Source organism: Podarcis gaigeae, assembly GCF_964106915.1.
Source record: "Podarcis gaigeae genome assembly, chromosome: 1".
In the NCBI taxonomy this organism is placed as follows: Eukaryota; Metazoa; Chordata; class Lepidosauria; order Squamata; family Lacertidae; genus Podarcis; species Podarcis gaigeae.
In genome coordinates, this window is record NC_139678.1 from 104,040,240 (window position 1) to 104,057,202 (window position 16,963).

Below are 16,963 nucleotides of genomic sequence, written 5' to 3' on the forward strand. Positions count from 1 at the left end.
CTAGAGCCATTTTTGATGTCTTATTGAAAATGACAGCCACTGGGAACTGAAATTAATTCAGAATAGCTGGGTTTTGATCTCCTGCCTGTATATGAAGGAAATATGTTGCAGGGGGAAATCTAACAAAATAAAATAAAAAACAGCCTGGCTGGATCATGCCAATGGCCCATGTAGTCCAGCATCCTGTTCTTACAGTGGCCAACCAGATGCCTGTTTGAAGCACACAAACAGGACCTGAATGTCACAGAACTCTCTCCTTTGGTTTCTAGCAACTGGTATTCAGAAGCATACTGCCTCCCACAGTGGAGATAGAACATCAGGATTAGTAGCCACTGACAGCCTTAGCCTCCCTGAATTTCTCTAGACCTATTTTAAAGGCATCCAAGTTGGTGGCCATCTCTGCTCCTTTTGGGAAACATATTGGATGCTTCAGGAAACGAATGCTCCACATACAGTGGTACCACGGGTTAAGTACGTAATATGTTCCGGAGGTCCATTCTTAACCTGAAACTGTTCTTAACCTGAAGCACCACTTTAGCTAATGGGGCCTCCTGTTGCTGCCACACCTCCGGAGCACGATTTCTGTTCTCATCCTGAAGCAAAGTTCTTAACCCGAGGTAATATTTCTGGGTTAGCGGAGTCTGTAACCTGAAGCGTATGTAACCCGAGGTACCGCTGTATTGGGCTTCAGTAGTTTATTTGTTGGTAAACTAATTCTAGGTTATTGTTCTTTATGGCTTTGTTTGCAATCTTCCCATATAAATAAGTTGGGTAAAGTGTAGCTTCCACATAATACTGTTTACTGCAGAATTAATATGGTACAGGACCATCCAATAATGGATGCTACCTTTTGTTTGATACTTAGATGAAATCTGTAGAAGGCTTTTGGTGGGCACAGGCCTCATCCATTGCTGTTCTGCTACACTAAGATAACCTCAAGTAGGAAAATGCAATTTACCTTAATGGGTGATGTTAGGTAAATACCTATTACCATGGGTAGGCTGCCCGGTCCATAAACTCTATATGCCTAAGTGCAATTGATTATTTCTATGTAGAAAAATGATAATGTGTGAAGTGGTATTCAGGAGCCCTGATTTGTGATAATAGATTGTTCTATTAAATGACCTACATAACCATAGCTAACCTTTTTCTTATTTATTCCCTCTGCTTCCTTGTAAGATGGGCCAATCAAGCTTTTCTGTAGGTTCCTTTTTGCTGAGTATTTTAAGTACATTTTAATCTCATTTTCTGCTGTCTTCTTTTCCTGTCTTGTTAACCAAATCCATTTGTGTATCACTTTAAAAACTAGCTTGCTGTGTTGTTGCATTCTCCGAAAGGGTGGGATGTTTGTTTGACTTGTTGTGGTGCAAAAGCTCTGTTTAGGAGAATAGGGGTTTCCTAACAACTCTCCGCACCCTTAACAAGCTATACTTCTTAAGATTGATTGGGGGGAGCCATGACTGTTTAAAGTTGTATCATTGCTGTTTTCTATGTGTGGTGTGTATGTGGCCTTGGTTTTTCCATAAAATAGAAACTCTAAGGGTATTCTAAGGCATATCATTGCATGCAGCATTGCATCTTATGTTAGAGACTCATCAAGATCAATCACTTGGCTACCTTCAAACAGAAATATTCATAATATACCTTCCCTTCGTGATGTCATCGCACATCCAAACAAGTGCATCTTTTAAGCAAATGAGAAGTAGCTTCAGACCATTGAGTGGATAGTGACATCATCGCATAATATCGGGCTCACTGCCTATCAAATTGTAATTTGCAGCTCCAGTTTTGACAGCTGACAAAAGATGTGTGGAAATTTGCTTAAAATTAGTGGATGAATTTGTGGAATCTATTACAAATGTATCCCCAGTCTGAAATTTTGCACAAGGGGTTTGGTGCATTATAGGGGAAAGGGGGGGAGGATAGATAACAAGATATTTGGGGTGTACACATTCCCAGTCATCATACGTGAACAATAGTGTCCTTTGGGAATGTGACTTTGCCTGTGGTAAAATTCACTAGGTATGCTTTGCTTGATGGTGGACATAACAACTGCATGTTTCCAACTTCACTTTCCTGGCTAAGTAGCTTCTTCAAAACTGGAGGAGTAAGAAGCAGGGGTTTCTTGACGGTGTGAAGCTTGCAGAAATGTTAACAATTCACTAATTTAGTTTTAAATTCATGCTGTCAAATTGATAAACTGCTTGTTCCACTAAATAATAATACACATTGTGGCAAAATAAGCTAGGATTTTCTCTGGCAATACTTGATACTACCATTGTAGCGCAGGATTTTATCTACTGTTGCAAAGCACTGTGCATTGGAATCTGCACTATGTGTGTGTCCAGTTTCAAACTGGAGTTGGTCCTTAATGACATGAAGGTGAGGAAGGAGCTGGTTGAGTTGATTAATTAACCAAATTGCTTAAAGCTTCAGAACCAATTTAAAACTTCTGCCGCAATTGATGTTTTCAGTGGCAAATGTTCTCTAGAATGTCATTTCCTGAATTTTATGTGCATGTCCCCTGAACTTCATGAAGATTAATGCTTACAGTGAATGAGTTACTAATTGCTGGATATTTCCAGCGATGGACATTTAATCAGCCCCCTTGGCTCTTAGGGTTAGGAAGTTTCTCCACCCCTTAGTAATTAACCTAAATTTTCCTGCTTCAGCTTATTATTCTTTGTCCACCGGTTAATGGGGAAGGCATGTCTTCAGAGCTGCTTTGGAAAATGTAGTAGACAATCACAATGAGAGATGGTCAAAGTAACAAATAATCCAAGAAATGATTGTGCTGAGACTGGAGAGCTTTCTTTTACTGTTTAAAACACAGACTCTGGATTCTTTAAATCTGCAGCGTAATTTCCCTGGTGGCTGCTGTCAATTCCAATTGCTTATATTCAGCTTAGAGCTTCTCTTCTTGCATTTCCAAAACACCACTTGCTTGTTTAGGATTGAGGGCTCATCTACTCTTGCCTTTTGCGCTGCACTTTCTAGGCACACGTCTGCATTTTCCTGGTCTGTGACTGAGTGCTTCCCCCCACCCTTGCCGCTTTCCTCAGGAAAACCCAATCTTTACTGCTGAATTGGAGCAAGCGGCTATTAGGGTTTTCCATGAAATTGTTTTCAGTGGTAAGGAATGGGAGTTTGTGGAGGAAGGACCAGGAAGGAAGGAAGGAAGGAAGGAAGGAAGGAAGGAAGGAAACATTTAGACACAGACCTGGAAAGATTGGACCTGTTGCTAGAAATGTGGAGCGAAGCGAAGTCTGGATGAGCCCTGAGTGAGGTTTTCAGCATGGTTATGGACTTTAAATTGGTTGTCCCAGTGAATCAGTGACACATGATGCAAATGTAACATGCAACAACTTGGACATTTTATTGATTGATTGTCCAAACGGCCCCAGGGTGTGTTACCAAAAAATAGTATAATTAAAAGGAAATGCAAACTTTAAAATCCTAGAATAAAACTCAAAACAACCAATGGCAAAACAGCAATCCACAGCAATACTGATCCACTCAGAAAAAAAGGCCTTTGTGAAGAGGTGCATCTTGACCAATCACTGAAAGGCTTGCCGTAATGACACAAGACGTGCCTCAGAGTGGAGTTAATTCCACAACCTGGGGGCCAACACAGAGAAGGCCCTTTCATGCGCCACTGCCACAAAGAATCATATAATCGTAGAGTTGGTAGGGACCCTGTGGATCATCCAGTTCAACCCCCTGCAATGCAGAAATTTCAACATGTGCCACCCCTCCACCCTCCCGGACCCTGCTTATCTTTGCAAATGCGCTAGCAGTTTTATTGCTGCATGAACCACAGAAGGAGGCAGCACTGCCAACAAGGCCTCCCCTGCTTAACACCTGGGCAAGTTGATGTGGGAGGAGAAGCTCCTTTAGCTGTCATGACACTGATCATGCTAAATAAAGGTACAGATCACACATTTGCAATCCTAATCAACAGATGCATGTTTGTGTGTACTCGCTTGCTTTTAAAATCTGGAAGGTGTTGTAGGTGCAACATATCACAATATTTTCCTGCTGGGAATTGGCAGTCTCCCGGCTCATGTCCATCACTCCATAAAAGTTGCTGACACCTGATGTTTCACACTTTCTAGATGCTTTGCAATAAACCTCATCCCTATCTCTTAATCTTAATTCTCATGTGGGCATTTGGGCACCACCTTTCATGAGAGAAAAATACTATATACTCACACTTAGTTTCTTTAATGGAAATGCTGAACCAGGGAAGCCATTGAGCAATCACCCCAGCTTCAAGTAAGGCAGAAAATGAGCTGCTCTCTACAGGAAGGGGAGCAGCTCACATCTGGAAAATGATGATGTTTTCTGTCTTTTAAATGGAGTGAGGCTAGACAGCACTCACCGGTTGGTACCTTAGTGCCCCCCTCAGAAACACCCTTTGGTTGAGTACCACTGGTGCCTTTTACACATTTAATGGAGACTGGAAACTTGAGTCATGTTTCTAAGATTTTTAGGTAAATGTAAGGCTGTTCTTCCTTAAATAGGCAACTCCACATGATTTCATCCAATAATCAGGCAATGTTCTTGTGTTGCGTTAATTTCAGTGTGGTCAGAAGAATAATAGTAGACCATCACAGGACGTAGCTAAAATCACATGGGTAAATAGAGTACAATTTTCTAGACTTCCTATAGTGATTGAATCGTGTGTTCTCGTCAAATATAGGAAAAATAGGCACAATTGTACCAAAACATGCTTGTTCTTGTCAAACCTTTGCATGAATGATATGCAAACCTCCTGAATTAGAGAGAGAAATTGTCTCTTCTCTTCAAGCTTTCCAGCCAGCCCAAATTTTCCCAAACACTTTACAGTATTTGTTTAGTTCTTGTCAGGCCTCCTCCAGTGTTGAAGTGCCATCCCCCATAAGTACTTCTGGATTGCTCAAGAGGCTTGTTGCCTTTTTCTGAAATGTGTAATTGTACTCTCTGCTTTGTTTAAAGCTGTGAAAATCAAGAAGCCAATTAAGACAAAGTTCCGCATGCCAGTTTTTAACTGGGTGGCTCTGAAACCCAATCAGATTAACGGGACAGTCTTCAATGAAATTGATGACGAAAGGATATTGGAGGTATGAGACCTGCAGATTGTGATTTGGTGTTCTCTCTCTCTCTCTCTCTCTGTGTGTGTGTGTTTGTCTGTCTGTCTGTCTGTCTGTGTTTTGGAAGTTACTGTATCCTGTTAAAAAGCAGTCATTTTGACCTTGCATCATATTTACTTAAAGAGTTTTAAACACTCCATAGACCTCAGTAATCACTCTGTTTGATGGTCTTGTTGACATTAAGGTAACTAGAGTCCTATTCTGCTGTGCTCCGTGCAGTATTTTTGCTCTCTTGTGATGGACCAAGAAACTTTGCAGAGCATCAAAGCCTTCTCCTCGTCACACAGTCACCTATCCCTTTCCCAATGCCCTACAGCTTCTACACTTTTCATTAATTGTATTTCCCCCACTATTAGACATAGATTTCTAGACTCCTTGTTTCTGTTTGGTTTCTGTCCTAGGATTTAAATGTGGATGAATTTGAAGAAATATTCAAGACAAAAGCCCAAGGCCCGGCCATTGATCTTTCTTCAAGCAAGCAAATAACTCAAAAGGGATCGAACAAAGTCACGCTATTGGAAGCAAACAGGGCTAAAAATCTTGCGATCACCTTAAGGAAAGCTGGAAAGACTGCAGATGAGATATGCAAAGCTATTCAGGCGTAAGTGTAAAGGCCGTTTGACAAATGTGGTTTGAGGCACGTTGTATTAGTTGTTTAGCAGTATTTCTGCAAGTTGCTTAGACCCAAGGAAGATCCTCATATGCCATTAATGCTCATATATACAGTTGATCACCATAAAGCTGTTAAGCTGTGCACCCTTTTCTGGAGTAAGCCCGTTGGATTTTGCTTACTCTGCATATATCACAGTAACACAGGGCAGGATTCACCTAATGAATCCAGTCAGTGGAAGCCCTGAACAAAAACTTCTACTTGTGCAATGGGACTCCCTCCCCCATTACACCTCCCCTCCCAAACTGGTCTTGGGGGTTTGGGAGAACCCCCAGAACAATGTGCATTGTTCATCTGGCAAGCTGAAACGCTTGCTGTGATGGAAGGACTGCCTTTACGCAATGTTGAATTCTTTCCATTATGAGAACTGTAAAAAGCAACTGGTGGTTTTCTGAAAAATGTTGTTCGTATTTTTCATCTATAATTCTTGTCATGCAAGGCTTTCATTTCAAGCAGCAATTTAAACACTATTGTGAGATAAATATGGTAGCTATTAAAGGAATGGGAAAGGGCTAGGTTACCCCCCCTCTCCCCTTCACAGTGTTTGAATTGAGTCCAAGTGTCTTGAATGAAATGCAGATTGGTGTTGTGGTGTTTAGGCTGCGTCTGCAAATACTCAACTGGCAATAATAAAATGATCCAGTAAAACACTTTTAAAGTACCTGAAAGTCATAATGCTAAAAACACTTCAGTGCAATGGTCATGCTGACAGCCATTCGTTTTTAAAGTCTTGCAGAAGCTGTCTTGCAGGAATGTGCTTTGCATTTCTTTCAGAAGAGTGGAGTGCAGACTGATTTCCTGCAGTAAACCATTCTCTGTGTTTGAGATTACCACAGTGAAGGCGCTCCTTTCTCCTATATCCTTCCACTTCCATTAATGTACAAATTCTCAGCTGAGCTTGCTGGGAGATGCTACTGAGCTGCGGGAGTACTTTCTACAGGAGGAAGCACACACCCAAATTAAGGAGCATGAAAGGTCAAAAGCAGCATTTTGAGATTCAGTGCAAATGGCACCCTGTGTAGGCTACAAATCTCAATTAAAGGGATTTGTCTTTTTTCTGCTCCTATTTACATAAAGTTCGTTATGCTTGTTGCAATCATGTTCTTTTAGCAGCTTTAAAAATACGATTACTTGGTTTTCAGGGTACTTCCCAGAGCAATATATAAAAAGCAACCAAGAGAGTTCTCAGTGCAGTCCTAACCATCTATATTCAGAATTTAAAAATCCCAAGTGCCGCTTCACACTTAATATGGTAATTACTTGCTGCGATTGTACCTGGCTTACAGTGGTGTTTCCTACAGCAAATACGTAAAACGTCAGTAACTTGTGCATGTCTTTCACTTACCCATATTCAAGTACTTAGGGACACACATCTATTCGCACTTCGCATATTGACTGCCAAAATTGCCAGTGTGAAATAAGTGTGCCCACAGTTAACATGATTATTGCATTAAGTATGCCTTGTCTGTAGAATTGATTAGTAGCTTTAATAAGATGCATTGATAGAGGAACTCAGTGAAAACAGAGCTCTGTGCCTCTTCCTTCCCTGTAAACATCTCTTCTTTTAGATATATATAAATATATATTTTTGCATCGGCCAGGTTTGATTTGAAGACTCTACCAGTGGATTTTGTCGAATGCCTGATGAGATTTTTGCCCACGGAAAACGAAGTGAAAATGTTGCGGCTTTACGAGCGGGAGAGGAAGCCCCTTGAGAACCTCTCAGATGAGGATCGTTTCATGATGCAGTTCAGCAAGATTGAGAGGCTGATGCAAAAGATGACCATCATGGCATTCGTTGGCAATTTTGCAGAAAGCATCCAGATGCTGACTCCAGTGAGTGAGATGGGGAGAGTAGCTCCTTCTTGAATGGAATTCCATGCTGTGGCTTATGCATGTGCTACGTTCCTTTTGGAGCAGTTACTTTATTCTAGTTGTTTAATGGGCTGAAGTTATCCCCTGCTTGATCATAGAATTGTAGAGTTGGAAGGGAACTGTGACTTGGCTCATCCAGTTAGTATTCTGTGAACCTTAATGTCTGACTAAGGCTACACATACACAACCTGTCCCTCTTGCAGAAGCCAGTGGGTGTCCGTTTTTAGTTCACACTTGGCTTTTACAAATGTTTACATGATTTCTTGTTTTTGCCTCTAGCAACTTCATGCAATAATTGCAGCATCTGTCTCAATAAAGTCATCTCAGAAACTCAAGAAAATCCTAGAGGCAAGTGTTTATTTTGTTTATTCAATGTTGTTGTTTTTTTAAAAAAAATATTGGTGATAAAAACCCACACCCTTAAACAGTGGTCTTTAGGGGGCTATATATTTAAGTTAAAACGACCCCTTTCCTTTTTATTACAGAATTTTATGTGTTATTAGTTGATGCTTACAATTTTTCCCACCCCTATGATTTCCATAGATAATCTTGGCTCTGGGTAACTATATGAACAGCAGTAAACGAGGAGCTGTTTATGGATTTAAACTGCAGAGCTTAGATCTGGTAAGTAAGGGGAAATCTACCCCTAGTGAACTTGAAAGTAGCTTTGCTTGGAAGATTGTTTGCACATCCCCATTTATTTGCACAGCCTGTATGAACAACAGTGGTCTAAGCATCCTTTTAGTGAGTTGCCAATGAGCTAGGGAAGGAATGGAGCCATTGACTTAGATTTCTAATGTCATATTGTCAAGACAAAGGTCAATTCCAGTTCCCCATAACTTCATTACTCTCCCCTGGTTTGTTTTCTCACTGTGATTAAACTCTTCCTTACCACTAGCTGCATCAGGTAGACCCCCTGTACAGATTTGCAATGGCAGAGAAGTCTGTTTAGCACTGCCCTGTCTTTTCTGCCGGTTCTTGTTATGAGTCTCTCCACTTTCTGGATAATAGCATTGGGCCATTCATAAAAGCAATATGCGATGGACCCTGTTGCTAGGGGTAGGGAATGAATGCCTCTAATGACCTGTAATAAACAATAATTACCAGCGCTATGAAAATACACCGGACAGATTTAATAAGATGACAACCTTAATTGCTTTAATGCCCTATAGTTTACCTGATTAAGATTATTCTTTTACTTGTGGTCGTCTTCTGACAATGTGATGAATTATCATGTTTAAGTAACATAAATAAATTCAAAACTATGGGCAACAATTGCAGGGGTCCTAAAATTCTTTACCCATGGTCCTCCAGGTGTTATTGGACCTCAGTTCCCATCAACATGGCGAATGATCAGGGATTATGAGAGTTCTGGCCCAACATCATCTCAAGAGTCACATGTTCCCCTCCCCTGACCTGTAACATTCATACAGGGCTATGATATCTTCATTGCATTGCACTTATTTCATTGTATCGTGTGTCTATTTCAGAGTGGCTAACCAGTGACCCTCCAGATGTTGTGGACTCCAACTCCCATTAGCCCCAGGGGTGGTGGGATTGTAGCTCAGCCACATCTGGCGAGTTCTAGCTTTTCCACCCTTGGTATATAGGCAGATCATGGGTTGGCTGCTAAGGAAAGTTAACTCAAGGATGTTGAAGCTGAATCTAACATACTTCTTTTGCCTCTTGTTTGCAGTTACTAGACACAAAATCTACAGACAGGAAACAAACTCTATTGCACTATATATCAAATGTTGTGAGAGAGAAATATCAGCAAGTATCGCTTTTTTACAATGAGCTTCACTATGTGGAGAAAGCTGCTGCAGGTAACATAGCCACACATTCATTTCCCAAGTACTTAAAAGCAGGTTCAGATATGTTTTGTGGATACTGTAATACAGTAATGCACCCATGTCCTAGGGAAAGCTACCTGTTTGGAAAAGATACCACCTTGCAGAAGACAGATGGGCATCTTAAATGTTGTGAGCACAATAGGATACAGAAGCATCATAATTTTTAAATGCCTTCTTAGTTCTTCTAGCATACTGTTCCCTAAAGCTGACAGGAGCCTTTCCTCTTTTCATTAATTGGGCTTCCTTCATTGCTCCCACATAGTTTGTGTAAAGTCCTTAACTTCAGGTGCAAGAGATGCACATCCTGTTGGAAGGCACGTCTTGTAAATGTTGTGTGAACATACCGAACAGAAAGGATCCTTCTGGCAGAAATCTTTACACGTAGAGATATCTTTACTTGGAAGGGGTAGGGAGGCCCTGCCCACCTGCCAAAATGGCCCACGAGAGATGGAGAAGATCAGATCCTATTCTCCTCCTCTGTTCTGCATGGTCAGGGTAGAAACTGTATAGGAGGCATCAGCCCTACTGGAGCTTGTGCATCTATATTGTAAAGGTGGTTTAAAACAATACCTTCCCTGAACTACTCACCTTCTTTTTTGTTTGATGCATCTCCCCCCATCCCATCTCATTCCTAGCTTTTCTATTCCATTCCAGTTTTGTCTCTTGGATGCAAAATATACGCTCGCTGGCCTGCAATTCTGTCTTGTATGTGTGAGACCCTCCATTGTTGGCTTCTCAATTTTAATAGTAGTAGCAGGAACAGCAACCACATGTTAACAGAGATTCCCCAATGAAAACTATCCAGGGTCTCAGGCAGCTATATCTCCAGGCTTTGCTACATGAGATCTGTCTAACTGGAGATGTTAAGGATCAATTAGGCAATGCGTAGTAACATTTTGAATGTCTTTCCCCTTCCACCCTTTAGTATCCCTTGAAAATGTTCTGTTGGATGTAAAGGAACTCCAAAGAGGTCTCGACCTAACGAAGCGCGAGTACACCATGCATGATCACAACACCATGCTGAAGGAGTTTATTCAGAACAATGAAGGGAAACTGAAGAAGCTGCAGGATGATGCAAAAATAGCTCAGGTATTCTGTGTATCCCAGCACTTGTTGAGTGGTCTAGCTTTCAGGAACGGAGAACTTTTGTTACCTTTTTCAAGCTCAAAGATGTTCCTTTTGGAGTAGGCAGGACAAGTTTTCACTGATTCCTGTGTTCTAGTGTGGTGTTGTGTTGTATAGTTAAGAGTGTCCGAATGAGTGAGCTTAGGCCAGTCATTCCCCCTCAGGGGGAATAGAAGGGGAACAATGAATGCTTCTCTGTGCTGCTTGCAGAAGGAAGGGTGGTTTAAAAAAACAATAGAATGTGTTTATTCTTTTGCAGTATTGATGTGACATCTGTCACTGAGAGTGACTTCACACCTTATGCAATAGCATTTCATTTAGTGGCATGTGCAATCATGCACCCTTAAACATATCTCTCTCTCTCTCTCTCTCTCTCTCTCTCTCTCTCTCTCTCATACACACACACACACACACACACACACACACACACACACACAGAGCTATTTTCCAGGGGAAACACACAGATACTTAATGTTTAGTAGCTCCACTCAAGTTTCATTATTTACTTTCTTGGTTAAAATAATGATGGTAGAAACAAGTTTCTTCCTTTTATCTGTTCTGAACCTGCAATAGGCTCAACCTGCAAAAACGGTTGAGTAATCCCAGCACAAGAGGGCAATTAACAGCAGTACAAGGCAGAACTTCAAAATGCATATTTTCAAACTGCAAGTTTATACTTGGAACTGGGATTTTTCTTGCTTCCTGAAATTGCGCACTTTGCAAAACAGGTTGCAGAGCAGGCCTCCCTTCTGTTGCACTGGTAATAAAGGCTCCAATGCACCTACACTCTTGTCTCTGCTGCTTCCTTCCTGATTCCTTGCCACCTGATCAGCCTTCAGCTTGTGGGGGGTGGTTCCCTTTTCGTGGGTTAAACACCATCTTGCATAGTTTGGGATTTGTTGAAATGATATATATATCTCGTTAAAAAGTCTCTCTTTTACAGGATGCCTTTGATGATGCTGTGAAGTATTTTGGAGAGAATCCCAAGACGACACCTCCATCAGTCTTCTTCCCAGTCTTTGTTCGATTTGTGAAAGCTTACAAGGTGAACAGAAGTTCAATTCACTTCTGTTATTCTTACAAATGTGGCCACACTTTCTAACCAAAGGCTCCCTTTGTGGTTGTGTAGCTTCCTTAGCAAATACACAGATAGCTCAGTCAGTAGAGCATGGGTTAATCTCAGGGTTGTGGGTTTGAGCCCCATGAGTTAATCTCAGGGTTGTGGGTTTGAGCCCCATGTTGGGTGAAAGATTCCTGCATCGCAAGGGGTTTATGATCCTCGTGGTCCCTTCCATATGATTCATATGAAAGAGCCTTAAGGTTCCATCTTTGGAACAAAGGCCAGATTGAAACTTGCCCAGCCTCTTGGAGGCTGCATTCCAATGATGGCTGGGGCAAAATGAAACAAAATCCAACAGAGGAACAGAGAAGACAAACACACAGCAGACATCAGGAACACACAGCACTCCTGCTGTTACACACATTCAGACATGCAGAGGACATGCAGGCAGGTACACATGTGGCTGGAAAAATCCGCCACTAGGTGACTTCAAAAGAGAGTGGGAATAAGGCCGTCAGTGGCTCCTAGCCCTGATGGCTATGCTCTCCACTGTCGGAGGCAGTATGCCTCTGAATGACAGCTGCTGGGAATCACAAGAGGACAAATTCTTGAAGAAATTCTTGGGAGAATTTGCTGTATCACGCCACAACAGGAAGCGGCACATCCAAGTTAAAATGGCTTTAATGAATTTGTATTTTGCTGAGAGAGCTAAAAACGAACCCCATTTTTTTTTTGAAGTCATTGCGAGCTCTAACCGGTGTGTGTATTTCGTTTAAAATTGTCGATAGCAAGCGGAAGAGGAGAACGAGTTGAGGAAAAAGCAACAACAGGCATTGATGGAAAAACTTCTGGAGCAGGAGGCACTGATGGAGCAGCAAGACCAAAAGGTAGCAAACAACCAAGCCATTTTGGTTACGTGGATTGATAAAGTGGCATGTGTTGGTCCCGTGAAAGAGATCGTCTTATTGCAGAGCAGCCGATGTCCAGATATTATTGAACTCCAGTTGTTAGGGATGATGGGAGTTGTGGAATACACATCTGGAAAGCACCACCTTGGCTACTGCTGCCTTATTGGCTGAGACTGCTTCTCTCAAGTCTTTGGGATTGGCAAGGAACATTCCAAACACCTTTCTGTCAGGTGTTTTCTCTCAGAGATAACTATTGAAGCTCTCTTTCTCACAGAGACATTTTAACAAGGCAGTCATACAAGAAACTTAAAAGGAAACTAGAGGAGTTTCATGTGTATGCCCTTTCCTGTTATTCCTAAATCTCAGAAAGGTGTTTATTCTCCTAAAGCCATTGATACAATGCTTGGAATTTGCCCTGTTTGAAAGATGCTTACCAAGAAGTAATGAGCATTTATCTTGGCCAAGCAATTCGATAACAGGAAGACATTCAGCGCATAGTCACCCATAAATATGCAGTTACCAAATGTGAAGGAAGGCTAGTCAGAAGAGGCTCAAAGAAAATGCAGTGGCAGAAACTGCCGTTTTGGGTTGCATCTAGCATTTTCCAGAGTTCTGCTTGGCGTATGAGACCCTCTATTCCATGATAATATATTTTAACAATACAATTAAGAATTCTCACTATGCAAGGTGACTTCTACAGATATTTGCACAAAGCAACCCCACCTCCTGTAATGTCAGGATTGTGTTCCCCACTTTTCCAGTGTCTTGGCCCTCATGGCAACTTTACAATTGCCATTGATATTGTGTAGAACAATAAAAAAGAAACAACAAAAACAAAAACCATCAGCACTACAATGTATAAATCACAAAAAGCAGCTAAAAGCAGATTAAGTGTTAGTATGTGACAAACAAGACAGACCGCACTTGACATCTAAACAGTAATAATCATGGTGCCAGATGGGTATGCCTGGGGATGGCAATCCATAATCAGGGAGCCAGCACAGGAAAGGTCCTTATTTTGATTAGCCTCAGAAGGCCAGGACCCCCTGAGACAGGCCTCAAACGTTGTTCTCTCAGCCGAGAGGTTGGTGTGGGAAAAGGGTTGTAGATACTCTGATCCCAAACTTTTCAAAGTTTCATAGGTTAGAACCATAATTTCCCCCTTTTTTTCTAGAAGTGAACTGGGAGTTAGTGAAAATGAGTGCAGGTGAAATATGTGTAGGGCTGGGGAAAGACAGGGTTGACCTAGTGGTTCTAACTCTGTACGGGGCAGGTACCTAAGTTCCTTACCTTATACCTCAAAGAGAAGAGATGGTGTTTTCAGCATCTTGTTGGCCATTGCTCTTTACCGACCTTTGCTCCCTTTCAGTCTCCGTCTCATAAAACGAAGAGGCAGCAGCAAGAGTTGATTGCAGAGCTAAGGCGGCGACAAGTCAAGGACAATAGACATGTGTACGAGGGGAAGGATGGAGCTATCGAAGATATCATCACAGGTAAAATAATAATGAGGAGGAAGAGGCTGTTCCAAAGTGCCCCTTCATAGCTTTCACTTTGCAAAGCTCTAACATAGCTCTTTAAAGGGTTATAAATTGATTTCAGTGACAATAATCACATGTATCAGTCATTTAACAAATGGTGCACATTATATAGTGCTCAGGGTTTCAGTCCTCTTCTTTGGCAAGGCCTCGTTGACATAACATTTGTGTATTATTTAATTTCTCCTTCACTTCAGCATGCTCTCATAACTCAAGCTGTAGACCCCGTAGAGCCTTATTAGACGTATTTTTGCAACAGGTGCATGCCTTGCAAATCTTTGAGTATTTTTGATCCATGCGCAAAGCCACTGGAGTTGAGCCTTGCTTTTAAAAGCTTTTGTTTTGTCCTTCAAGTCCTACTAATGGTAATTGCTCCAGCATTAAATATGTGACGGAGGACAAAATTGTGTGATTTGGATTTGTTGAACGATTTTGAACTTCAGAGCTGCATATTCCTCTTGCAACAGACTAATACTAGTCCCTTTTTGCAATCCATAATTGAACGCAATAGGCTGACAATGGCTGGGTCTAATTTATAGCTGCCGTGACAAGTACAGTGTGGGCAAACTACTCCTGCAACAGACAGGTGATTTGCTGAAATCTGATTTAGTGGCTTCTGGGACAATCACAGAGTGGATGAAAACAGCAGCAGCTAATTGTTAATAATTTCTCCATAATCAGCAGTAATAGGTCCCTGAGTATGAGTAATACCAAATGCAAGCAACAAATACGGTGGGTTTTAAAAACATCCACGCACAGATGCATGGATCCTATCCAGCCAGGACTTCACTTCTCATGTCTCATTTTCAGTGGTAAATTTATGGCTGATTCCTGGCTGAGACTTCGCCTAGAGTTTACTTTGCCCACTCTGTTGTTGTGTGATTTCATTTCACTAAGTTCCAAGAGCAGTCCATCAGGGTGCGAGAAGAGCCATGCAAATAAATGTTGTGCTGAGATAAAAGTGTGCACTTCATCACGCCCTTGTTCATACACCAATTTTACCTTTAAAAAAAACCACCCCAGTAACTGATGTGATTTGCAGAAAGATAATTCTACTGGTAACCCAGCCAAACAAATCCTATTGTGGTTAAATGACTGAATAAGCCACCTCAGGGTGTCTTTAACAAAGCACTAACAATGTACTAATACAATAGATCTTTGCTTCTTACTGTATATTCTGTCTTGTCTGGCTGTTATTTCCCATGCAGTGCTGAAGACTGTTCCCTTTACAGCTCGGACGGCCAAGCGTGGCTCTCGTTTTTTCTGCGAACCTGTTCTCACAGAGGAATTCCATTACTAAACTTTTCCTCTTTCACACCCGACGCTCTTTAAAAAAAAACAAAAAGGTTGCTGTAGGTTTTTGACGTTTCTCCGCATTATAGCTGTTTGAATGGATTAGTGATGTTTGGCATCTCGTCGGAGTCATATTTGACATCGCTCATCTCATTGCATGTTTTTGCCTGTCAGGAACCTTTTTTTGGTTCCCTTCCATCCTCCCAGTGACCGTTTGTTCTACCTTCCGCATTTCAAAGTCACCCTGTGGGCTCAGCGCCATAGAGCAGCAAGTGATGGAAGTCACAGAAATGTCCTCAAGGCCCATGGTGGCTGCGCTTCAAGCCAGCCACCACAATTTTCAAGGGATGGTTGTGGGTTGTAATGGCAAATGTGATGGACAGTTCACTTGGCTTTTCTGTGTCTTCTCCTCTGGGCTCTCGCACCTCCTTTACTTCTTTGTGACTTGATCTATGTTGCATGAGTCCTGTTAAGCCAAGCCTATCTCCGGAAGCAAACCTAGTATATATCAGTGAGCCAGGATGAATGTTTATGGGCTTTGTTTATGGCATGTAAAATGAAGTCACTGTTTTGTGATCTGTGAGCACCTATTTCCACATGGGTCCTTCTAACCATCGCTTGCATGTTTGTGTTTGCATGTGTGAACAGGAATAAAATAAATGTGGTCGTGGTCCCCGCACCCACTCCCTTTGTTTTTCACACCCACAGTCGTTAGCTTCAGTTCCATGGCAACTTAATGGGAAATCTCCTTTGAGCCAAGTGGTAGCCTCGCTTAAGATAGCATTCTGCCTTTGATCAGTTCAGTCCTTCGTAATAGTGGAGGCTGGGCAAAACCCAGGACCCAGGCAGACCATGGTTCTGAAAGCAGGTCTTGACTTCTGAGCCCAAGCCATAAGAAATAAATTTTAAATAATTCTCATGCTAAGCTCATCTAATTCTCATGCTAAACTCATCTAGAGCCAAGAAACAAAGATTGAGGGGCTGGATGAAGAAACTACTCAGGTGGCAGCAGATAAGGCCTAGTGAAGCAATATGATCAAAATTGCCTTGCCATAGAAGATACCCTGCGTTATTGTCATGGAACTGGATCCATTAACATCTTGCACTGTAGAATGTTTTTTAAAAAGGAGTGCTGTTTACGCTGCATGTGTCTGTCAATGCTGTTGTCTTTGATACAAGAACCAATCATCTTAAAGCAGCATTTCATTTCCTACTGGTGTAATATGTTTTAATGGGGAGCTTTAAAATAAGAATGCTGCCTGTTAACTCCTCTTTTGCTCTTTCAAGTTAATTGCTGGACAGTCATCCTGGAGCCAATGTTCAAAGCAGCTTGGAATTTTATTAGTAAGAGGCTTACGATGGCCACCTCTTCCCTTCCCTTTCTCTTTTTTTAACCTTCTTTAAGCCTCCACCTCACCCACTTTTGCTTTACTTGCTAACATGTGTGGCTTTTTACATTTATTTTTTAAAAAATAAATATATTATTATTTTGCTTTTTGGGCACAGAATTGA

General features: G+C 41.6%; 2 protein-coding genes across 8 annotated transcripts in view; one reads left to right on the forward strand and one right to left on the reverse strand.

Annotated features, from left to right (window-relative positions):
* Positions 1 to 16,963, forward strand: part of FMNL2 (formin like 2) — a 189,040-nt gene that overhangs the window by 166,862 nt on the left and 5,215 nt on the right. For 4 of the 7 annotated variants that reach the window (XM_083705917.1, XM_083705918.1, XM_083705916.1 and 1 more), the window contains exons 16-25: positions 4,978 to 5,102; positions 5,534 to 5,733; positions 7,404 to 7,638; positions 7,957 to 8,025; positions 8,221 to 8,301; positions 9,374 to 9,503; positions 10,456 to 10,619; positions 11,599 to 11,700; positions 12,504 to 12,602; positions 13,993 to 14,116. In XM_083705917.1, the coding sequence (XP_083562043.1) occupies positions 4,978 to 5,102; positions 5,534 to 5,733; positions 7,404 to 7,638; positions 7,957 to 8,025; positions 8,221 to 8,301; positions 9,374 to 9,503; positions 10,456 to 10,619; positions 11,599 to 11,700; positions 12,504 to 12,602; positions 13,993 to 14,116 (1,329 nt within the window). Of the gene's footprint in view, positions 1 to 1,179; positions 1,201 to 4,977; positions 5,103 to 5,533; positions 5,734 to 7,403; positions 7,639 to 7,956; positions 8,026 to 8,220; positions 8,302 to 9,373; positions 9,504 to 10,455; positions 10,620 to 11,598; positions 11,701 to 12,503; positions 12,603 to 13,992; positions 14,117 to 16,963 lie in introns of all 7 variants that reach the window. The other 3 variants (XM_083705914.1, XM_083705913.1, XM_083705912.1) reach the window with 1 other exon arrangement.
* The window catches only part of PRPF40A (pre-mRNA processing factor 40 homolog A), a gene marked incomplete at its 5' end in the record, with an annotated part of 60,761 nt that overhangs the window by 7,113 nt on the left and 36,685 nt on the right, over positions 1 to 16,963 (reverse strand). The window lies entirely within an intron of this gene.